General features: G+C 41.8%; 3 protein-coding genes across 5 annotated transcripts; 1 reads left to right on the forward strand and 2 right to left on the reverse strand.

The window, feature by feature from the left end:
* Nucleotides 1-107: 107 nt before the first annotated feature.
* LOC139101488 (gastrulation defective protein 1 homolog) lies at nt 108-2510 on the reverse strand. Its single transcript, XM_070654658.1, has 2 exons — nt 2427-2510; nt 108-2350 (listed from the first exon to the last, which is right to left on the reverse strand). The coding sequence occupies exon 2, from the start codon at nt 2296-2298 to the stop codon at nt 226-228; it is 2073 nt and encodes a 690-aa protein (XP_070510759.1). The 5' UTR covers nt 2299-2350; nt 2427-2510; the 3' UTR covers nt 108-225.
* A 30-nt stretch (nt 2511-2540) lies between these two features.
* Nucleotides 2541-5763, forward strand: Polr1f (RNA polymerase I subunit F). Its single transcript, XM_070654660.1, has 3 exons — nt 2541-2877; nt 3085-3227; nt 3297-5763. Exons 1-3 carry the CDS (start codon nt 2690-2692, stop codon nt 4733-4735), a joined length of 1770 nt encoding a protein of 589 aa, XP_070510761.1. The 5' UTR covers nt 2541-2689; the 3' UTR covers nt 4736-5763.
* Nucleotides 5764-5962: 199 nt separating this feature from the next.
* Nucleotides 5963-19231, reverse strand: Cyc (basic helix-loop-helix ARNT-like protein cyc). Of its 3 annotated transcripts, none has more exons than XM_070654655.1 (14): nt 18870-19207; nt 16114-16560; nt 14327-14398; nt 12900-13137; nt 10411-10503; nt 9886-10003; nt 9027-9209; nt 8079-8325; nt 7809-7947; nt 7550-7668; nt 7400-7476; nt 7149-7309; nt 6939-7089; nt 5963-6640 (listed from the first exon to the last, which is right to left on the reverse strand). In XM_070654655.1, the coding sequence occupies exons 1-14, from the start codon at nt 19127-19129 to the stop codon at nt 6456-6458; spliced, it is 2490 nt and encodes an 829-aa protein (XP_070510756.1). In that variant the 5' UTR covers nt 19130-19207; the 3' UTR covers nt 5963-6455. The 3 variants fall into 3 exon arrangements, with proteins under 3 accessions (XP_070510756.1, XP_070510753.1, XP_070510757.1); XM_070654652.1 differs by having other exon boundaries at nt 10411-10533; XM_070654656.1 differs by lacking the exons at nt 5963-6640; nt 6939-7089; nt 7149-7309; nt 7400-7476 and having other exon boundaries at nt 7546-7668; nt 18870-19231.
* Nucleotides 19232-20926: the final 1695 nt, after the last annotated feature.

Raw genomic sequence — 20926 nt, forward strand, 5'->3', positions numbered from 1 at the left:
TTTTTTTTTTACATTTAAAATTACGATGTCAAACCTCTCTCATTTTTTTCAGGACGCGCCATGTATTATTTTAAAATAATTATAAAGAAATTGTCTATACGCGGATGTATATGTTCGACCTCAATTTATTTACAACAAAGTTAAGTTTCTTATTTTCGATTAATCTGTTACTGTACATATAATTACATATAATTACACAGTTTATACACACAAACGAGTATAAATCTAAGTCTTTTGTTTTTTACTACTCGGCCCGCTATCTTGATCGTCGTTTTGAAAAATCGTTTTTGGCTGCGTTTTCTTATATGCGGGTGCAATCCAGTACGGTTCTTCCTCGGCTATTTTGGCATATTTCAGGATAGCTTCCCTTGGATCCTGATCGTCCTCTATTCGTTTACTCAGACCTAGATTGCGTATAACGTAAGAGCTGAGCGTTCCCCCTGAGGAAGCCACTCTGCCACCTTGCCCGGAAGTAATGGGAAGATCAGGACGCCTTGACTTCACTGGATCGAGCCGGTCTTTCTCCATTTGCTTGCGGACTGACTTGGGTCTGTCTTGACGAAATAGCGGAAGTGCGTGTGGCGTTATAATCTGCTGAGTGGACATTATCTCGATGTGCTTCTGTTTCATGTGCGTTTTAACAACGCACAGCTTGGCACCTCTCATACTCTTTTTCGGGTCGTAATACACCTTGACGATGCCGTTACCGCACCCGACAAACACCTGATTCAGTTTCGGATGCCACAAAGTTTTTATCACGTGCGAATTAGTCACAGGAATTTCTTTGACCAAATCAAACGTCTTACTGTCGTAGAATAGTACTCTGCCAGTGGTTTCCCCCTTGTTCAAAGATTCTCCCGTGACGATCATTGAATCATCCGGACTGAACATGCAGTCCGTAGTGTCGTAGCGCGAGAATAAATTTTTGGCTTCGAAGATCGGCGATTTAAACGCTCGTAGGTCCCACAGTTTCAAAGTATCATCGCAAGCTCTGCTTGCCAACATCTGACCGAGGTACGAAAAGCTCAGGCTGGATATCTCGCTGTTTTGTGCGTGAGCATTTCTCAAGACGAGAGATGGATTTACGAAATTTTTTCTATGGTCCCACATTTGAATCGAACCGTCTATACAACCACACGCAACAGCCGCTCCTTCTCGGCTGTAGGCACACGTGGTGGGAATGGTTTTTACGCCGTTTTGCGCTCGGCATTTTATCAGACTCTTGTGCCCGCGCGGCCTGAACAGATTCCATATTCGACAAGTGCTGTCTTGAGAGCAAGTCATATATTCTTCCTTGGTGAACGGATGCCAACAGCCGCTGTTCAGACTGGCGGTGTGGCCTTTCGTACGTGCCATATCCGTGATGTACTGATCGCCCTTAACAGTTTCACATTTCTCAAAGCCATCTCGATCTAAAACTTTTGCCTGCGCTGCTCCCGAGATCACCAGTATTACATCACCGGTCGTGGAGTACTGCAGGCACTTGATGGGATGATTTTCGCAAGGCTGCAAGGTCCTAAAGCTTTTCATCGATGTGTCCATGCCTGCAAAATCCCAGAAGCAGACGTCGTAATCAATAGATCCGGACGCTAGTCGAGCTCCGGACGGATCCGCGGCAATGGCGATCACGGCTTTGGTGCCATGAGTCATCGAGACTTCCTGAGAACAAGGGATCTTGTCCTTCAGTGCGAGTTCTTCTTCCTCTTCAGTATCTGACGATTCTTTATCATTATCATCGTCATCGTCGTCGTCGTCGCTCTCATTCTTCTCAGTCTTTTTTTCTATATTTATTTCTTTTGTCTCTTCTGAAGCAGCTGGCAATAAAGACGGTATTGGTGGGCCGATGAAATCGTCGTCGTCGTCGTCGTCACTCACCTCATCCTCTTTCAATTCAGCTACTTTGTTAGATTTTTCCTTGTCAACTGTGGTTGCTTTACTAACGTTAATAGTCTTAGTGATGTTTTCCATCATCTCCTGCACGTCAAACGACTTAGCTTTTTTACCGAAGCCTGAGATGCCCATCATTTTCTGAATGCTTCGCGTTTCTTCCTCGTCCTCCGGTTTAATTTCGTCCATCTTCTTGACATTGGTTTCCTCGCGTCTTTTACCGAAAGTACCGAATCCGGAGCCGGAACCGGAGCCGGAGCCGGAGCCGGAGCCGGAGCCGGAACTGGAGCCGGAGCCGGAACTGGAGCCGGAGCCGGATCCGGATCCAGATACTTCGACGGGCACTTCAAGCACTGGTTTATTCAAGTTGACGCTGATCTTGCCAAAGGTTATAATCTTCTTTGAATTCATGTTTGCTAAACGGCAGCGACTCGGTATCAAATATTAAATCCACGTACAATTTCTATTACATATAACAAAATAAAAAGTTTTACTCCGAATCTCGCGTAGCGTAATTATATGGCAATTATACGACTCACAGGTTTATTACGGCTTGTTATTGTGATTTGTTTTGAAGATTACAGCTGATTACAGCGCGATCAACGATCCAGCGAGGGCAGAGAGAAGCGAGAAGCTTTAGAGGCCTGCGCTTAGGCACATAACGCGGGAGCCGAATGCAATAGCGAGGTAAACCTAACCTCAACAACACTGACGCTGTCTCGCACAATTTTCTGCGTCTCCGCGTGGGAATGTACCTCCGTGTTTTTTTAAAGAGTAAAACGTTGACTGTGCTCGAAGCAAAATGACGTCTCAGAACCACGAAGTGTCGTGGTCCGACCTGGAACTCGCTGAACTCCTGGAGGACGAGGAGTCCCACGTGCACTTTGCTAGGACAGTCAAGCACCTCGCTTTACATCCGTATCATTTAAACAACGTTCAGCGAGGTTTAAACCAGATTTTGAAGTCGTCGTTGAATTCTTACGATAAAGAGTACGGTATTACTGTTTCTTTTATACAGAAGTATACGATGTTCATTTCTTTAACGATTATGTACACGTTTCAGCTGAGTTTATTCGGTATTTGTAAAAATAAAACAATGAAATAACTAAACTATAAATCACATGTTAGATTATACATTAAATAATTATATATCGAATAATGCACAGTAAAATAATATTTAACAACTCTTTATTTCAGGTTAAAAGGATTTGTGCTAGCTTTTAAAAATCCTAAATTACTTAGCAATTTTGGAGAGACACTGTACGATTCCCCTTTTATTCACATTGACATTGAAGCAGATTTTTATCTCTTTCGACCAACAATTGGATCTTTTTTGAAAGGTAACTTATATTTTTACTAGCCCTTGTTATATGATTTGTTTTATAATAATTTATTTCGTTATATTACAGGAGTAGTAAAAAAGAAAGGCTTGGATCATATTGTACTATTGGTACATAAAGTATATACTGTATCTATTCCAAAACCAGATGATATAGAAGAATGGACCGGTGAATCTGTGGAGATTGATCAGCAAGTGAAATGTTGCATTAATCATATAGATAACAGGAGTAAACCTCCATTCATCCGAGCCACTCTGAACTCTGATTATTCGCAAGGTTGTAGATTGCCAGATAGCATAAATAAAATTGACAACGTGGACAGTACAATTGAGAGTATGAGTAGTAGTATAAAAATTGAAGCTTTAACTAACGGAATGTCGGAAGACGACAGTGTTTCTGAGAAAGAGAAGAAAAAGCATCGAAAAAAACATAAGAAGTCTCGTGAGAGTTCAAGTTCGATCTGTAAAGTGGAAAGTGAATCGGAGTCAACCGATAACTTAGGAAATATTATTTCTAAAAGTATCGATTATGAAAAGAAACCAAAATATCAAAATGTACAAGATACTATATTAAATTCTGACGAGTCTTTAAATAATTCAGCAATCAATAATATATCTAAAAAACATAAAAGAAGTAGAAAAAAATCATTAAGTGACGATACAACGTTGGATGAGCATATAACATTGCATAAAGCAGTGAAAAGGGAAAATTCTATTCCATTAGATACTGAACCAGAGACGAAAAAGAGAAAAAAACACACGAAAAAGTCTAAAGAAACTGATTCAGAATTACAAAACGAAGAAAAAATAATTAATACAGAAAATCCTGTTTCCAGACGTATTAAATCTGAAAAAATTGAACATATGACACTTAATTCAAACGATTTATTTTCAAGTAATTTAGAAGAAAGTGCACCTAAAAAACACAAGAAAAATAAGAAAGTGTATATGAAAATGTCAGAGTCCGATTCTGAAGAGCACGTTGTTAAAATAAAAATTGAAAAACCAGATCCACTCATAGACGATAATACTCAAGTCACCCAAAATTTAAAGGAAACTTTAGAAATATCCAAAATTGTGAAAAAAGAGATATCTATTGAATATGATTCCTTCGAAAAAGAAGGAAAAAAAAGTCCAAAGAAAAATACTTTAAAAGATTCACCGTCAAAGTCTGTCAAAATTAAAAGTGAAAACGTAATTAATAATGTCGATGATATTTCAGAGAAAGAAAAGAAAAAGAGTTCGAAGAAACATATGCCAAGAGATTCTGAATGTGAAATTAAAATTAAGAGCGAAAATATAACTAGTAACATAAATAATATTTCTCGAACAACTAAACGTGAGCCTGAAGGGTCTCAAAATATTAAGTATAACATATCAGCGACGGACAGTAATTTGAATGACTTAGACCACGATAATGTATCGAAAAAGTCTAAAAAGAAAAAATCTACAATATTATCAGATTTAGAATTAAAATATCCTGTAAAAATTGAAAAAAATGTGAATTAACGTGCTGGACATATATCGTGTCATCTTGATTATTCATAAACCAATTCATAAATAACGTAGAAAGTCCCTTTATATTCTTACCTCTATGTATCAGGCAGCATAAAATTTTTACTCATTCGACTCTCAGGTTTTATCTATGTGATAAAGAAATAAAAAATTAAAATACTAATAAAAAAATTAAATATAAGCATACAGTACAACAAATATTTTTATGATTGTATGATAAATTGTAATCTTTAATAAATTGTTAAACGATAAAATAAAACAACAGGATTAGTAATAATTAGAATTCTACGTGCACGTTGTAATTGTCGTGTACTCTGCGAAACAAATTTAAATACTTAATTATTTAAATTTGCCCATCGTTATCGTTACATTTGTTGGAAATTATAAGTTATATACATATTGTAGTTTATTTCAATTTTATTTCTTGATTATTTTTCATAATCAGCAACTCTAACAACAACGAATCTCTAAACAAATATAAATATTTAAACAATTACATGTATTAGAGCTGAATTTTTCAAATTAATAGGAATCTTCTCTGTTCAACATTTAACGATTTTGTACTTAAAAAGATATTAACACTGTTAATATCTAGACGATTTATTAAAACATCGATAAATCGTCGCGTATCGGAGTACACGATATATTACTTGATAATTTTCTTTTTAATACACATGATGTTAATAATCACATAATTTCTTATATATTGTATGTTAAAACAAAAAAATTTTTTTTGCCGATGTGTATAAACTTATTTCTTGTCAAAAAGTATACTAATAATTTTAGTCGTTCAAACAAGTACATAAATATACTATAATAAAATTCTGTTCAAAAAATAGTAAATTTTCCGTTGTATATAAAAAAGAAATTTTCGCAATAACTAGCTCGAATTTATACATAAGATTTACCATTCATTTATGCCAAATACAGATATAGACATCGAGATGTCTTATGAATATCTGTCATTTCTTTTTTAATATCGACAATAAATTACAGCAATGCATGTCATATTATTTACAGTAGTTCTTACCTTACCACATTCCATTCGTGTCTCTATAAATATTACTGTAATATTTCAGGTTCGAGTCGTAAGTTATGGCGAAATGAAATATACAGGAGTACGGTAAATCATGCAATTCAATTATCGGCATAACATTTCTATATAATGTGTTCGGGAATCCATATTTGCACATGTAACGATTAAGCTTCGTTCATCCCATATGTGTGTCGAGTTAAAAGATTTATTTTCTGAAAGTCCTCACAGATATTCCTACGATTAAATTAGGTACATTTAAACGGCAGATCGCGCGTGCATTCACGCGCGCCTATGTATTTACATTAACGTCAATTTGTCACATAGTTATTCACACATTATTGTACGCACTATTGTCACACCACCGTAATCTTTAAGAGCGTTCATTAACGTTCACTCATATTTGCAGCTAAGAGCAGCATTTTTTTTTCTTTTTTGTGAAATGAACAATAAGAGACAAAGGAAGAAATATATTATTCAAATTCACGGATATCGATCTTAAAGAACAGTTAATTAATTGTGATTTGAAAGTTCCATTTAAAAGTTACGGTTTGTTAAATTTAACAGAGTTCTATACCTTAAAAGCACCATTTCAGCACCAGATCTCGTTCGATCGTTCTACGTGTTTCGTTTGACCAGATAACTCTGTACTCTAAAACCGCAGACTAAAGTGCGTATGCATTATGGCAATGGCCACGGCAATCCGGAAAAGTCCACGGGACCACCTAGACCCGCATCCGCCTCTAGCAGACTCATGATAACAGCCATCGCTGCCTCGTCGTTGCCGTCGGACGGGATCGGATTTGGCGATTCGTTAATCGCAGTGCCGCCAATCATGTCCATCATGTCGTCGTCTGGTGACGCTCCTGAAAGGAGGTGGACGTTACGTTGTGCGTGATATCGTTAATATCGTACGTGCGATTGGACTATATTGTTAAACATAATCAACGCTACGTTCCGTGTGGTATATCAATTCGCCTCTCGTAATTTCTCTCGAAAAGAAATTTTATTAAATCAGTAAAACTGTTCTCACAAATGCACGTTGTCAAAAACGTTTTCTCGCTTGAGAACTTCACTCTGTACTTCCTTTCTTGTTTAAGAAACTTTGGCGAGCGCATTACACACCAAGAGAAACGACTCCTTAGAGACAGTAATAGCTATGACCTTGGTCGTTCGCGATGCTGTTGAGCTGCACGTTGTTTGATATGTGGTTGAACGTCGACGTGGGGTTGTTACTGCTGGTATCATTGCTGATGCCACCCGGTTGAGAAACGTCAGGTATCCTCTCTGGCGACGCTGTCGTTGTAACTTGCGACTAGAAAGATTGATAAATAATTAGAAACATCAGTTAATCTCAGCTAAATTCATATTTACCTCAGTATTCAATAAACCGGTTTCTGTTGTCGGCCTAGGACTACTACCCGAAGAAGAATCTTCACCGCGTCTCTGTAAGTCCAATACCTCTTCCGCTATTTGCCGACCGATTTTACTTACCTCCACATGACTCGAGATCAGTCTTTCTAATCCACCGTTACCTGTTCATGAGAAATAAAACACGATCTCTCAATCAATCGTTACGAAAAATCACGTTTGTTACATAAGCGCATATCACAAATCGCACTTACTCTGCGTAAAATAATCATAATTGCCCTGCACGCTCGAGTCTTCAGATCTGTTATTTCCACCTGATCGCGCATCACAGCTGAAAAAGGCAGAGCTCTTTATACGATAATATCGCGCAACACGTAACATAAAGGTAATCAATTATTACTTACAAAATAGCGGAATTCTTAGCGATTAGATACTCGATATCTTTGGTCCATGGATTTCTAAAAGACTTCCATTCGGACTGCAGCCGCACAAAATTCCCATCTTTACTCCTGAACCTATAGATCTACAAAAGCGATAATGCACGAGATTAAAACGCGGAAATCATTATTGCAAACATAGAATTTTTGTGTTTTCGATAACGATATCGCGAGAGTATTAAACATTTTAATTTTATTATAATTGCAAAGTAACAATAGTAATCACCTGAGTGGTAACGCATTCCGAAGTTTGCAACGCAGCTTTGTGAGATTCTGCCAGATGAGGAATATCATCGTGGTGATAATATTCGTACATACTGGTACCCAGCAATTCTTGAGGTAGAAAACCCAATACTGGAGTAGCTCTAAAATAAAAAAAGGTAATTCTGTATATAAGATGTTTGAATATTTCGACAATATTTTTTTGATCCTGTAATTAACACTTGAAATAAAAATTAATTTAATTGAAATAAATAACCAACTTTATTATACCGACCTTTGGTCCACGAACAGAAATTTGCCATCCATTGCGTGCCGCGAGACAAATTGTATGGGTCTAGAATGGGGCTTCCTCGACGATAACGTGACTGTTGATATAGCCGTTTGAATTCGGCCTACCGCTACCAGGCAAGATAAATTGCAAGCTTCGCCATCGGCTTCGCCTTCTTGTTCCTCCACGCCAATCTTTGCGGGCGCCCAGGACTTCAGATAACCCGTGCATTGAATCACGCAATATTTCCAATCTGAAAAAAAAGAAGAGTCTCTGTGCAGATGTGCAGATGCGCCGATTTTAAACAAGTTCGAAGCTTTTACAAATTAACATTAATTATAAAATTAATTTTTTTATTTCACTGTTGCAATTTATATTTGTAGAAGGGACAAAATTACGGAAAACAAGTAAAGGAAAAGTACGAGACTTCACGATTGCCGGTAAAATATTTGATGAGGATATATCAGCCTTTCACCGGCGTTTCGCTGCGATACACGGTTTCCACTTTTCACCTTTGACGAGCCATGCGACAAATTTACGCGCTGTATCTCCGATCGTGCGTGCGGCTATCTAAAAGACGCGTTTGCAACCCCGGTTCAAACACCTTAAATCGTCATATTTTTTTCGCATTGTGAGTGCTTTGCTTCTTAAAAGAAAATTGAATCCGCTGTTGAAAGAGAGACGCGACCCGGAATTATTTTCTTTTTCAAAGAGTTTATTCGAAAAAATACGGCAAAAATATTGGCGCGTGTAGCACAACATATTTTTATAAAAAGTGAAATACTTTTTGATCGATAAAAAAAAAAAAAAAAGAAAAGAAAAATGAAAAAATTATTTTGCCGATAAAATCTAAACTCCTTTACGCATATCCTACTCACGATGGCGGATTTAAATTCCAAGCTTTTCCGCGATTGTCGAGTAATTCGTGAGCTTCGGGTAATTAAGGGCACTCACCTACGTTTTGTTGCTTCTTTCGCCTGTGGCAGCCAACGGCAGTGTCGGTCTCCTCTTTCACCTGCATCTCGCTGCAACGGATCCCGTCGACTTTACGCTTCATCCGACAGAAAAAGGACCTCCGCGCACCCGGGCAAAGTCGCGATACACCCTGAGGCACGTCGGTTTTCACCGGTAACATAGCTAGAAACAATCACAATTATAAGCAACGATCCATCTGTCGATCAATAGTTTCAATCATCACCTTCAATCCCGCGTTTTTTTTTCCTTTAATTTTCGCTTTTAATCTTATTACTATGTCTATCGCATCTGATATTTCTTCCATACATTTTATCCACCGTATCTCTCGCATGTCTATAATAAACATTTATTACACGGTATTAGTGTTACGGCTAATACCGTGCAATAAATTAATGTCTTAAATACTTTGACGATCGAAGCGCTTCGCATGTAGAGATCGCGATGCAACATCCAAGGAATCCTGGTATTAGACCCGTTCGGCAACTCGTCCGTCTTCTTTCCTCATTCGGCGTGAAGCTTTCGCAACGCTCTTATCTGGTGGATACGCTAATTCAAAGATGTTTATCGACAAAGCTTAAGCGAGCAAAATGCTGCTGAACGACTGACATTTATCAGGTGAAGGTGGTGGAAAAGATGAGCGGCAACTAATTCGCGTTCGCGATGATCGACGCGTCGAGCGTGAGGCAACGTCGAGAGGACGCTATAATTAATGGCTTTGAAGGCGGAAAGTCTTCGCGTCGGAGAAATTAATGCCCGCGCGAAGCCGGTCAGCTCGCAATCGTCCGAAAATTCTGCGGGAAACAAATTCGGAACAACGACGGATCAGCTGGCTACTCACTTTTCGCATCGATCAGTCGCTCCCTCGGACTGAGATCGGAAGACGAGAGCTGCTCCTTTACCTTCGCAACATCCTTGGGGTGGAGGATGTCGAACCAGCTTTGACCCAACAAGTCACCCTGTGCAGAGAAAAAGAAAAAATTCTCGTTCCTTTATTTTAAAACTTTAGAAATCTAATGAAATCGCGGCGAAGAGAACCGAAGGCGGCGGAACGACTGATAAGTTTGTAAATTATATGTTCGTAAATTACGTTACGACACGGTGGCAATAGCGATCACTGTCAGTCAAACGTGTACGGAGTACCCGTTTCAAAACATAATTTATAATCAATGAGATGAATGCGCGGCAGGCATTACTCAGACAGAGGCTAATGGTGGCGCGGACGTTACGATTAATTAGCCATTGAAGGGAAATTCTTCTGCGCGCGGGATAAATAATTCGCGCTTTCACGCGATGATTCTATAAGCCGCCGGTGGGTTTCGAAACGCAATGAAAACTTGAAAGACCCCAAATGTGACCTCGGTACCTGGGAATAATTGAGGGTCTGCGTGACAGACTCGGACACGTAGAGGATTCTTCCGCGGTCGCAGCCCACGACGAAGACGAAGCCTTCCGCGGCCTGGAACAGGACAAGCTGCTTTCCATTACGCTGTGGAGAACAAACCGTCAATCGCAATCGAGGGGATTGTTGCACCACCTCGAATCGCGCGACTTTCAACGAGCGAGGCTTCTATCGCGCGGTTTTCCGCAACTTCAGCAGCCGCGCCGTTATCATTGTCAGGAATAAGAATTTAAGGCGATCTGATTAAGACGCGCGACGGTCTCGCTCATTGACGCTAATGAGCAAACGAGCGACGTCAACTCGAACGCAAATACGTAACATTTCGCATCGCAAATTAAAAATTACATTATTCATATTTTGCGCTTAATAAAACTGGCTTCTAAATTTACGGTAATCTATTAATCATCTGTATACGAGTATTAGTTCGTTGATTGTTAAAGCGGGAGATAAGAAATACATCCAATTAAATAGTACGCAAGAAAACTCGTTGATAGATTAATTGTAGCAACGAGTAAAACACTTGAATTAATGTCGCGTGTCGAACGAGAGATTTCGATGAAGCAAGACGAGTCGAAAGCGCTTTAGTTTCTTCTCGCGCGAACTCCCGGTCGAAGAAACGTCCATTTCGTCTCGCCTACGATTCGTATCGCTCGCAATTTCGTCGGATAGCCGGAGCAATTCTCTCGATATCAGTGTATCGTTTATCGTCCGCAACAGCTAGATGCTAAACGTCCGTGTTACATAATCGTCGGCGAGGTTTGACGTATCGCCGATCGCGTGTAACGTTCATTAATTAATCATGTAGGCGCGATTCAGCGACGTGCCATAGTTCCTCGTGCCGCGCCGCTCGCGTTTACGTTTCCGTGAGTCGATGGAGGCTCGGATACGATCGGGAAATACTGAAACCACGAGTGAAACTCTCTCCGCGTCGCGGATATATCTCTAATGTCGAACCGAGCGCGATAAATGTACACGTTTATTGCCATATACGGCGAGTTTCGCGCGGAATAAGCGCGCGCCGTGACGTTCGCGTTGATTTTTACCCCGCATAATCGGCGAGGAGACTTCAACATTATTCCCAGCCGTAACGCGCTTCTCGATAATAGTAACAAACACACCGATACGCAACAGGAGAGCTCTTTACGTCGCCGATTATGCGCGTTTAGAGCCGATCTGACTTGGTATGCCGGGTGTGGTCATTCACTCGCGGACATTTCCCTGCGGCAACCGCGCGAGAACGAGCGAGGAGGAAAAAAAGAGAGACCCCCCTCCCCTTCCCCTGATAAAAGATAAACGCGAGTAACGCGTACACACGACAATGAGAAATGCCTGGATCCGGCATCGGGTCCCGGAGCCGTTTGAGCGGAATCTAGGGTGGATAGGAGTTATCGGCCGCTCAAGTTACTCCTTTTTCTCGTTTTTCTACGCGAAGCGAGCTTTACAATACGATACGATTTTATCGTCGTAATAAATAATTATGCGACGGTTTTTCCAGCAAAGACCCCCGAGACCACATCGGCGAGAAGTAAATTTTAATCACGGAGTATTGCCGTTACAGCAAAACCTATCTTCTTATCTTGTACGTTTGTTATAATAGCGAGATAATTATAGCGGGTAACATAGATGCGCATTGCTATCACGGAAGATTCGTTTCGAAGGAAGATTCGAGCAGATAGTAATTCATTGGTCAAGAAGCTAAAGGCTCGAAGCGCGTAAACGTATGCAGGCTCGTTCGCGGTGGAAGAAAGTCTTCTGTTGACGCACGTTCTCTACCTGGGACCTCTTTCGCGTTAATCGGCTCGGAATTAAAGGCGTAGGTGATTCGAGAGCGCCTAAGGTACTATTAAGCGCGGTATTATAAATCTACATGCCTCGGACCTTTCCTTTCGCCATGCCGCGGCACGAGACCAAGCCGAATAAAAATCTGTAGCACGCCGGAGAAAGGGAGTTACCCGCCGGTTTCGCTCCGCTCGATCTCGTGCAAAAGGATTACAAAAGACGCCGGGCCGGCTTCTCATGAGACCGCGGCAAAAATACGCGTCTTAATGAATTTCGTGCTAACGACACCGGGACCAGGCAGGTTCGGGTGCGTTACCCGATCTCACGATCGCGTTTGATTTTAGCACGCTTCGCGCGTAATCGTCCTGCTTTATTCAGAAATGTCGCCGTTCAAACTGAGCGAAACGCGAACGATGACGCAACGGTGGCGAGGAAATTGTCTATCGATTTGTTGTGAAAGGAAATTAAAAAAAAAAAATTTAAGTTATTTTTATGGAATAGTAAAAAGGATTAAAGGTATTTTTGTCGATCTATCGCAGTCACGTATTGCGAAGAGCGAAAGGATTCTCTTGATAATTTTAATCGCCAGTTGTGAAATTTAATTTAATATATCTCTGGTCTCTAGCAATTGTTTTGTAGGTGTTACGCAAGTGTGCCGTTCAAGCTGGACTTACTTGAAGTATAAGCGTCTTGAGTTCCTGATCGCTGAGAAACGCGGGCTTGTAGTGACCTTCCGTGTATGAGGTAACTGCGCCGAGGATAGTCTTGAGATGCTGGACCGCCATTCGCAACACGGTTAGCTTGTCCAGCTTTCGCGACATCGCGTGGCACATCGGTACCATTGCCGAAAGCTCGGTGATGTACGTGTTCATCTTGTCTCTTCTGCGTTTCTCAATTTCGCTATGATTCTGTCTGAAAGCACAAATACATTTCTTCAGCATGCTGTAAGCGGCATTATTTATTAATTTCATTGGCAGAAAAAATTAAAAGTAATTTTTTAATAATCGCTTAATTATCGCCCGACGCGGCAATTTTTTTAGACAGCCAGTTTTAACGATATATGTACATATCCGAATATCTCGAGTTAATTTTCTTTTTTATATTTCGTATATTTTTAATAAGATTATATTAATATTTTATGTGAATGCTCGTTAATCGCGCGGAGTCTTATTACCATTCTCCGTTTCATATAAATAACAAGAAAACAAAAACAAATAATTGGAGTGTACGGAGGTATCAAATGATGTAATGTAGCAATAGTTAATTCGCTGATACGAGCAAAATTTCTGCAAAGATTTCATTCACGTGGATCGAAATCACGCGCACCCTTAAAACCGCGTCTCTCCCCTGTAGATTGTTTTAAGAAGCTCAGCAATCGCGTGTGGTATGACGAGGTCGGCAACCGATGATGTCACATCGTTTGCACGTGAAGAGGAAAAAAGCGATTCGTAAAACGAATTTTTGAGCGCACGCAGATTTGTCTCTCAAGAATTCGTTCACATCGTACTCGGAGGGAGAAACATTGCACGGCGGAAATCGCGGAAAAAACTGGTCCCGTTCGACTCCACGCTAGATTATTACATCGCGTAATTATGTCTTGATTCAAGTGGACATATCGTAATAGTTATCGTAATATCCGTTGGACCTTTACATCTATACGAGCGTTAAACGGGCACCCGAGACTTTTCACCGATTCGTGAATGTACGTACATATTAAACACGTATATAAAATTGTCAAAAATAAAAATATATTATATAAAAATAAGTTATAAAATATATAAAAATTTCCCAAAAATTTTTTTATCATAAAATACTGAAATCCGAAAAACGAGAAAGCTCTGCGACTGAATGACTATTTTCGCGAAGCGGTTCACAACGCAAAGTGGTAATACGTCGGATTTGGTGACGTCGCTGATGAAGCCGGAGCAAAGTATCTGAGGTAGGTCAAGGTGGCACTCACCTTGATAGTATTCGACATAATACTACGTAATCGCCGATCGACGATTGCGCTAAAAGCTTGGACTGATTGCGAAAATCCCGTTCTTTCCGGGAACAATAGACATTTGTTTTTACAATTTATACTTTACGACGGATTACTCACTTTTTACTGTCGTCGTTTGTGCGAACTGACTTGGCATCATCTCCCAAGTCGTCCAAGAGATCGCTTCCAGCGCTGAAACAGACAGTAATGAATCGGTTAAAAAATTATTTTCTAATTGTAATTAAATTATCACTATTGCTTATTACTTTTACATTAATCAAGAAATTTTTATTTTGACGACAGAAAATTATTTTACCGTCATTCTCTTTTGTAAGATATAATTTTGCCGATTAAACGCGACCAGCAATCTAGGCATGTAATTGACGAGATCCCTTCGTGGTGACTAAATTCGGTCGAAACATCACAGGAAAACAATTTCTTCGGCATATTACGATACCCTAGCAGACGGCGTTACCCCTTTGACGGGAAATTTCACGAAGTTTCGGCCGTGTAAAGCTTCCTTCACCCTTCCACCCCTGTCTTTTATGTCTCGAGTTCGAAAAGTCACACGTGGGTTTCCCGTTCTCGCGAGAAAATATTCGTCAACGCGATTTCTTCGTCGTGACTCAGAAACGGGAGACACACGCAAATATTTACAGCAATAAAAATGCGCGCATGCATTTCAATTTTGCTTAACATCATCAACGGCAAGATCAGGTTCTCGTATACGCACGTGATATCTTTACATAATAATCCATGCATGTTTATAGATCTGCGTTGCAAAAAAAAAAAAAAAAAACGTTGACACTACGAATTGCGGGCGCGTTACGTCCAGATCAATTCTAGACGAGGCAAAAAGATTTCGCAGACTCGAACACGTGGATGACGCGAGCGGTTGCGCGAAAAGAGACATCGTTCGTGATCGCGATGCTCGAAAAGAGATCGTAACTTTGACGCTGTTCGACGGGCATGTCCCGGCCACGTAGCAGCCGCGAGCAGGCAATGAAGGTAATTGCCGAAGGCAATTTCGACGGGTCGGGGATCTCGGGAGAGAGAGAGGCAAATCTTCCGTTCCATCGCAACGATTAAGTTCACCCTTTGACCGCGTATCCGACACCTTGATTGGGTAATTACTTGGAACTACCGGGCGAAATATCTCGAAACATCGGCATCGATGAGTATTGAGAGCGTGGAGAACGGAGAGGGTAGGGAGGAACCCAAGAAGGTAAGTCGCGGGTTGTTTGTCGCAGCTCGCGAGGCTCCAGACTTCTTGGCGGAGGCACATTTGGTGGGCTTCGTTTCGCGCTTCATGCTAATGTGTAATATTCCGCGATACGACTTCCACCTACGTGCCACGGAGTCGCGAGCCGTACGCTTTGTGCTCCGGTAAACGGCGCGGTTGTTGCCACGGCTCTCTTAGGTATGTTCGAGTGCCGCGGACAAAAGAACGTTGTTCCACGTGTCGCGAGATTCCGCGTAAGAATTTTCGATGAGAGCCCCGTATTTCAAGTGCTTCTCCCCGCTCGTTCATTTAAGATAGTATTTATGACGACGCGTTGATAGTCGATTCCGTCCGTTTTTGTTCTTGTAAACGTTTAAATCGCCCTTTCCTCAAATTAATCGATATAAATACAAGTTTGTTGCAATTAACTTTTCGTCTTATAATAATTTTAAACGCTATTTATACGCGATACATTTTTCTAACTTGAATGTCTTAAATTTGTCGTCGATTTATTAATAATGTACCATTAATAATGTACCACGTCAATGATAATTTCTGGCATATAACGATCTGTTACAAGTTTGGCCAGTACCGTCTGGTCTAAGAGGAACAGGTGAAATCAACCGTTAATCCCGTGGAGACACGAACCCCTCAAGGTTCTCAGATAAATTACGATCGGACTTACTGACAAGAAAGCTTTCGCTTCCTGGGAACCGGCGCAAACTCGTCTGAGGTGTCGGTAGCCGGTCCATGGCTAGGCGTGGTGGACGTACTACGATGATGATGCCGATGATGATGATGATGATGATGGTGGTGATAGTGATGGCCGGAGGCGGGTGCCTGCTGGTCGGGGACCATCGTCGGGGGTGTCTCCATGTGCTGGGGCGGTTCAGCCCCCGTTGCAATCTGCGGGATGGTGGCGGTGCTGCTGGTGGAGGTGGTGGTGGTTGTAGTAGTCGTGCTTGGGCTGCTGGGGGTGGTGGTGGTACTGGCGGTGCTCCCGCTGCTGCTGCTGGCGGGGGTTGGAGTCGGGGCGAGACCTTCGCCACCACCCCCCGCCGAGGCGGTGGTTAGCTCTCCCACCCCAGAACCCGTGCCTATCTCGCCGAAATAGACCGTGGAGCACAAATTTCTGCAAGCAAATTTTACACAGCTAGGTAAAACGGCATTTTAGCCGCGATCGTAAACTTGAAAGCGCATTGCCGTAGGCGTAGAATGACTGCCGACAAGCCGATGAAGTCGCTGCTATAAAATATAGCACGTAAGATCGTACGAGACACGCGGTATAAGTATCTCCAGGGTCCCGAGGGTATCGTACGGATGAAAGAAATTTCCATAAGCACGTACATAAAAGCTGTGCAAAATATGGCCAGGTTAGTGCAAAAGGAATTACTGAAAGAGAAACTTAATTCCCCTGTATTATTAATAAAAGTTTCAAATCGTTATCTTTTGAGTAACGAGCTACTTAGTTATCAAGATTTACAAGTATTTTAAAGACCCGAGGGAACAGGGAAAGTTGCAGTCGCATGGGAGTGCACGGCATTTTTTGTTTGTAGGTACGCTAATCATATGCGGGGCGTGTAATATGTAGTTACACTCTCGTCACATCCGGGAGTATTGAACTATCGTCATCGACCTTACGATCTATAAGCTCCTACGAGCGATACCGATCCAATCACTCGATTTACCTTACCTGTTCAAACGTATATAGAACATTTCACTGATCGATTAAATCTTGATCCTGTTATCACGTTGTCAATCGCATTTACGCATATAAGGATACGGCAAGTGTGTAATCGCCAGTTAATCGCCTAGCAATTTAAACACCTATTCTAATTATTTTAATTATATTAAAAATCACTCTCAATTTTTATAATACTAAAACCGTAAAGAATTATCGTAACATCTTATTTCTAAAATTTTCTTTCAAAAATCTTTCTACAAATGTAATTAATAAATATTAAAAAAAATTAAAAAATTGATATTGAATTAATAGGTCATTTCCAGACGCACGTATTTGTTTTCTGGTTTGAAGAACGTAGGACTAAGGCCTTCCTGCAATCTCGTCAACGGCAGATAGTTTTGTATATTATGATGTAATGCCGGCGATTAGCGTAATTCTATTTATTCATAGATATGTAATGACGCTGACGGCGATGTCATATTGTACGCGACACGACAGGTGGAAACTCACGTGTAGCTTGACGAACCCGATGCTCATGTATTTGCAATCCGAATTAATCTCTCGGGCGTGTTTTGATTCAATTTCTAAAACGTAAAGTATAGCCGAGCTTATCTAGACGATGGCTCTCCTACCTCTCGTCCCGATTTAATTTTCACCGGAAGAATTTTTGAGGCAAAACCTAATCAGTCTAGCCGGTGTAATTACATTGGCTAAGGTTTATCGAGATAGATCACGAGTTGCACGGTACTTGCTTTAAAAAAAAAAAAAGTTTTAAACAATTTCGAAGGCGTGGACGCGAAAGTGAGAGAGTGCGGCGTCTGATCGAGTAGCCAGCGTGGTGCATGAAAATTGCATTCGTTGCGGTACAAGACAATGATAAAGAGATGAATTACGCAATAGATCGAGACTCGTATAAAATATCGAGGGTCGGGATGCAGGGCGAAAAAAAAAAGTACCGGAGATAGAATAGAAAGCGCATAGACCTCTCTATCGGTTCTCGTTGCTCGCGATATTGCAACGATCGACACATCGAAATTAAAAGAAAGAAAAGAAACTATCAACCGAACGCTCATTATCTCGCGTGAACGACATCGGCACGTTTTATTCGCATTGCCGTTAATGCGTTATTATGAATGTACATACGCTATTTAAATCCGTTAGAGCGTAAATGCTCAACCGGCGATGACTGACAGAGTCCTTCGCGTCGTCTTTTGTCTTGCACGTGCACTGCAGATTGACGTAAAAGTAAGTAAATTTTATCAATTTTACCACGTAACGCCACTATCTGATAGTCACGTGAATTTAAGTCGCGTTCTATTCTTTTCGCTAATTTCTGTTGAGTACGACAGATTCGGTTGCCGCTAAAAAAAAAAGGAAAAAAAAAAAAAAGAAAAAAAGGAAAAAAAAAGAAAAAAAAACCTTGGTATACGAATCAATTCCCCAGCGATTTCAGGTATTACCAACGCGATAACTCAGTGTCGACAGCACTGATCATAATTCCAAAGCCGATTCCGGCAGATTATGTCAAGAGGCTTATCGACTGCTGCCGCACACAATGCGATATAAATAACGTAGTATCGCACAAAATAGCATAATGACGTAGTTCTGTTCATAAGATTAAGAGTCCGACCTAGCGTCGCAGCGATATTCTTATACCGACGCCGGCATACAACGCGTGTACAATAATTATGATTGTCCTTCGCATTATCATTCATGTCATTCGCGACGAATGTGACAAGAGATACGGCTGAACTTACTGCACGGACGAGAGATCATAGTAATCTCGCTGATGCTGCGGCTGCTGGCTGTCGCCTCGTTGCTGCTGGTGATGCTGAAGGTACAGCTGCGAGGCGGACGTGGCCAGTTGCGCGCAAGTGTCATGCACCGCGCGATGATGCTCCTGATGGTGAATGCGCGGCTGCAGCTCCTCCAGGGAAATATATTCCTGCGCCTCCTGGGTCGGCACCGCCGAGTGCAGGAGCTGCGCGTAGCTCTGTGCCATTTCCTGCGCCACCATCTCCTCTTCTCCTTGTCCAGGTGTGCTCTCGGGATCGCGGAATCGCAAGAGATCGCGCAGCTCCGACTCCGCCGACGGGTGCTGCTGCTGTTGATGGTGATGGTGATGGTGATGATGATGATGACGCTGTTGCTGCTGCTGATGAGGATGCTGTTGATGATAATGCAGTATGCGATCGTTCACGCAGGCGCCATCGTCTGCAGCGATCACCGCGTCATCATTCTCGACGCCGTCTCCGTTGGTGTCCGGCAGTAGACCACCCTCGTCTGGAGAACGAAAGAACGATTCGCCACTGGTGGATTCCCGACTGGAAGCGCGGAAGCGAAAACGCGTGCGGCGTACGAAGGGCTTTTCTTATTTCTCGCGCGAAAATAAGACGAGATCCCGGAAGAGGCCTCGACCGAGATGGGTCTCGCGATGAAACTTAATTTCATGATTTTGGTTACTGGCCGCTTTTGGCTCTCCCCAATCTCCAAGATTACGAAACGTCCGCGTGCACATTCGCGTAAATGATTATTTGCGTAATGTAAAGAGCAGTCGCGATCGCGAAGCAAACCGACGGTCGAAATACGGAGGCTGTTCTCGACCTGCTGTTTTTTTTTTTTTTTTCTCACGCATCGATGGCCGAATTTTACAATTAATTCCGTGTACCCGCAAAGTATCACGCGCCGTCTCGCATAACATCGCACATCGAGGAAGTGGACAGGACAAGACTGTCACATATATGTAACGTAATCTTCAACCTTGGGTGACAACACGCCAATGTCACAACGCGATTGCGAGTGCCGGTTATACACGTATTACCGGACGTCGCGCGACTTCGGAATGCGCGCAAATCACCGTCGACAGCACGTAGAGTATTAATGACGCAATAACGAGGAAGAAAGAGAGAGGAAGGCATGTACCCGTTATCAGGACGTCGCAAAGGTCCCTCATCGGGGAGGCGCCAAAAGCGTGAATTTACACCGGCGGTGGCTGAACAATAACGCGAAAGGTTGATGCCTCCTCCGGCACTAATATACTTTCCTCGTTTGAAAAATTTCGCGCGTACCTCGCGCGTCCGTGCGCCGTCCATCCGGGAGATGAAGAAGCCTCACAAAGGACTCACGTTTGCGCAAGATCGGCTCTAGATCGGCGAGAACGAAATCGGCAATCAATCAACGCGAACCCATGGCGAATCCATCCGCCTTCGGACGCGCATTAATTGCTACCTCGTGCCGCTGCCTGTCAGGCGATTCTGCGTTTTTATGACATTTCGCCTCGGAAAGTATTAATGCGCGTACGTGATACAGGCAATCGACGACAGCAATTGCAAACGGGAGGAATGTTTCCCAGTGGAAACCTCGTCTTGAACGATTTAAGTCTAGAAACCAGTTCCGAGGGGTTGAACACGCGAGCCGTGAATTGAAGAACTATTTTTCCTACGGGATAATATTTTACACGTCCATACTTTCACGCGACTATCTCTCTCACTGTTTTTACAAAAAAAAAACTTGCGAAATTTTGGTAATAAGATCGTAATGACCGCACACATTTACTTTAAATACGATTATGAACAAACAGGCGTGTGTCTTCTTCATCAAGCCGCGACGGATGAGCGATGCATCATCTCTCGCGATTTCCATTACGTTAAAATTTAACGTCAATTTTTGCAGGTACGTGAACTCTTCGGGTATATATCTTTTAATTAAAATAATTCTCCCGTCTTGCGAAAGCGCCGGTACGAGCTAAAGTTTTTAATCCTGTCGCGATAAAGATGAGATTCGCGTATACGAATGTAGTTGATGGAATTTAATC

Source organism: Cardiocondyla obscurior, linkage group LG04, assembly GCF_019399895.1.
Source record: "Cardiocondyla obscurior isolate alpha-2009 linkage group LG04, Cobs3.1, whole genome shotgun sequence".
In the NCBI taxonomy this organism is placed as follows: domain Eukaryota; kingdom Metazoa; phylum Arthropoda; class Insecta; order Hymenoptera; family Formicidae; genus Cardiocondyla; species Cardiocondyla obscurior.

Coding starts and splice junctions, on each gene's coding strand:
- LOC139101488 (XM_070654658.1), bottom strand. CDS start 2,298: ATGAATTCAAAGAAGATTATAACCTTTGGCAAGATCAGCGTCAACTTG.
- Polr1f (XM_070654660.1), top strand. CDS start 2,690: ATGACGTCTCAGAACCACGAAGTGTCGTGGTCCGACCTGGAACTCGCT. Junction 2,878..3,084: donor TTGAATTCTTACGATAAAGA/GTACGGTATTAC, acceptor TCTTTATTTCAG/GTTAAAAGGATTTGTGCTAG. Junction 3,228..3,296: donor AATTGGATCTTTTTTGAAAG/GTAACTTATATT, acceptor GTTATATTACAG/GAGTAGTAAAAAAGAAAGGC.
- Cyc (XM_070654652.1), bottom strand. CDS start 19,129: ATGGTGGCGCAGGAAATGGCACAGAGCTACGCGCAGCTCCTGCACTCG. Junction 10,004..10,410: donor AGACCCTCAATTATTCCCAG/GTACCGAGGTCA, acceptor TTCTCTGCACAG/GGTGACTTGTTGGGTCAAAG. Junction 7,948..8,078: donor TTTCTGTTCGTGGACCAAAG/GTCGGTATAATA, acceptor TTTTTATTTTAG/AGCTACTCCAGTATTGGGTT.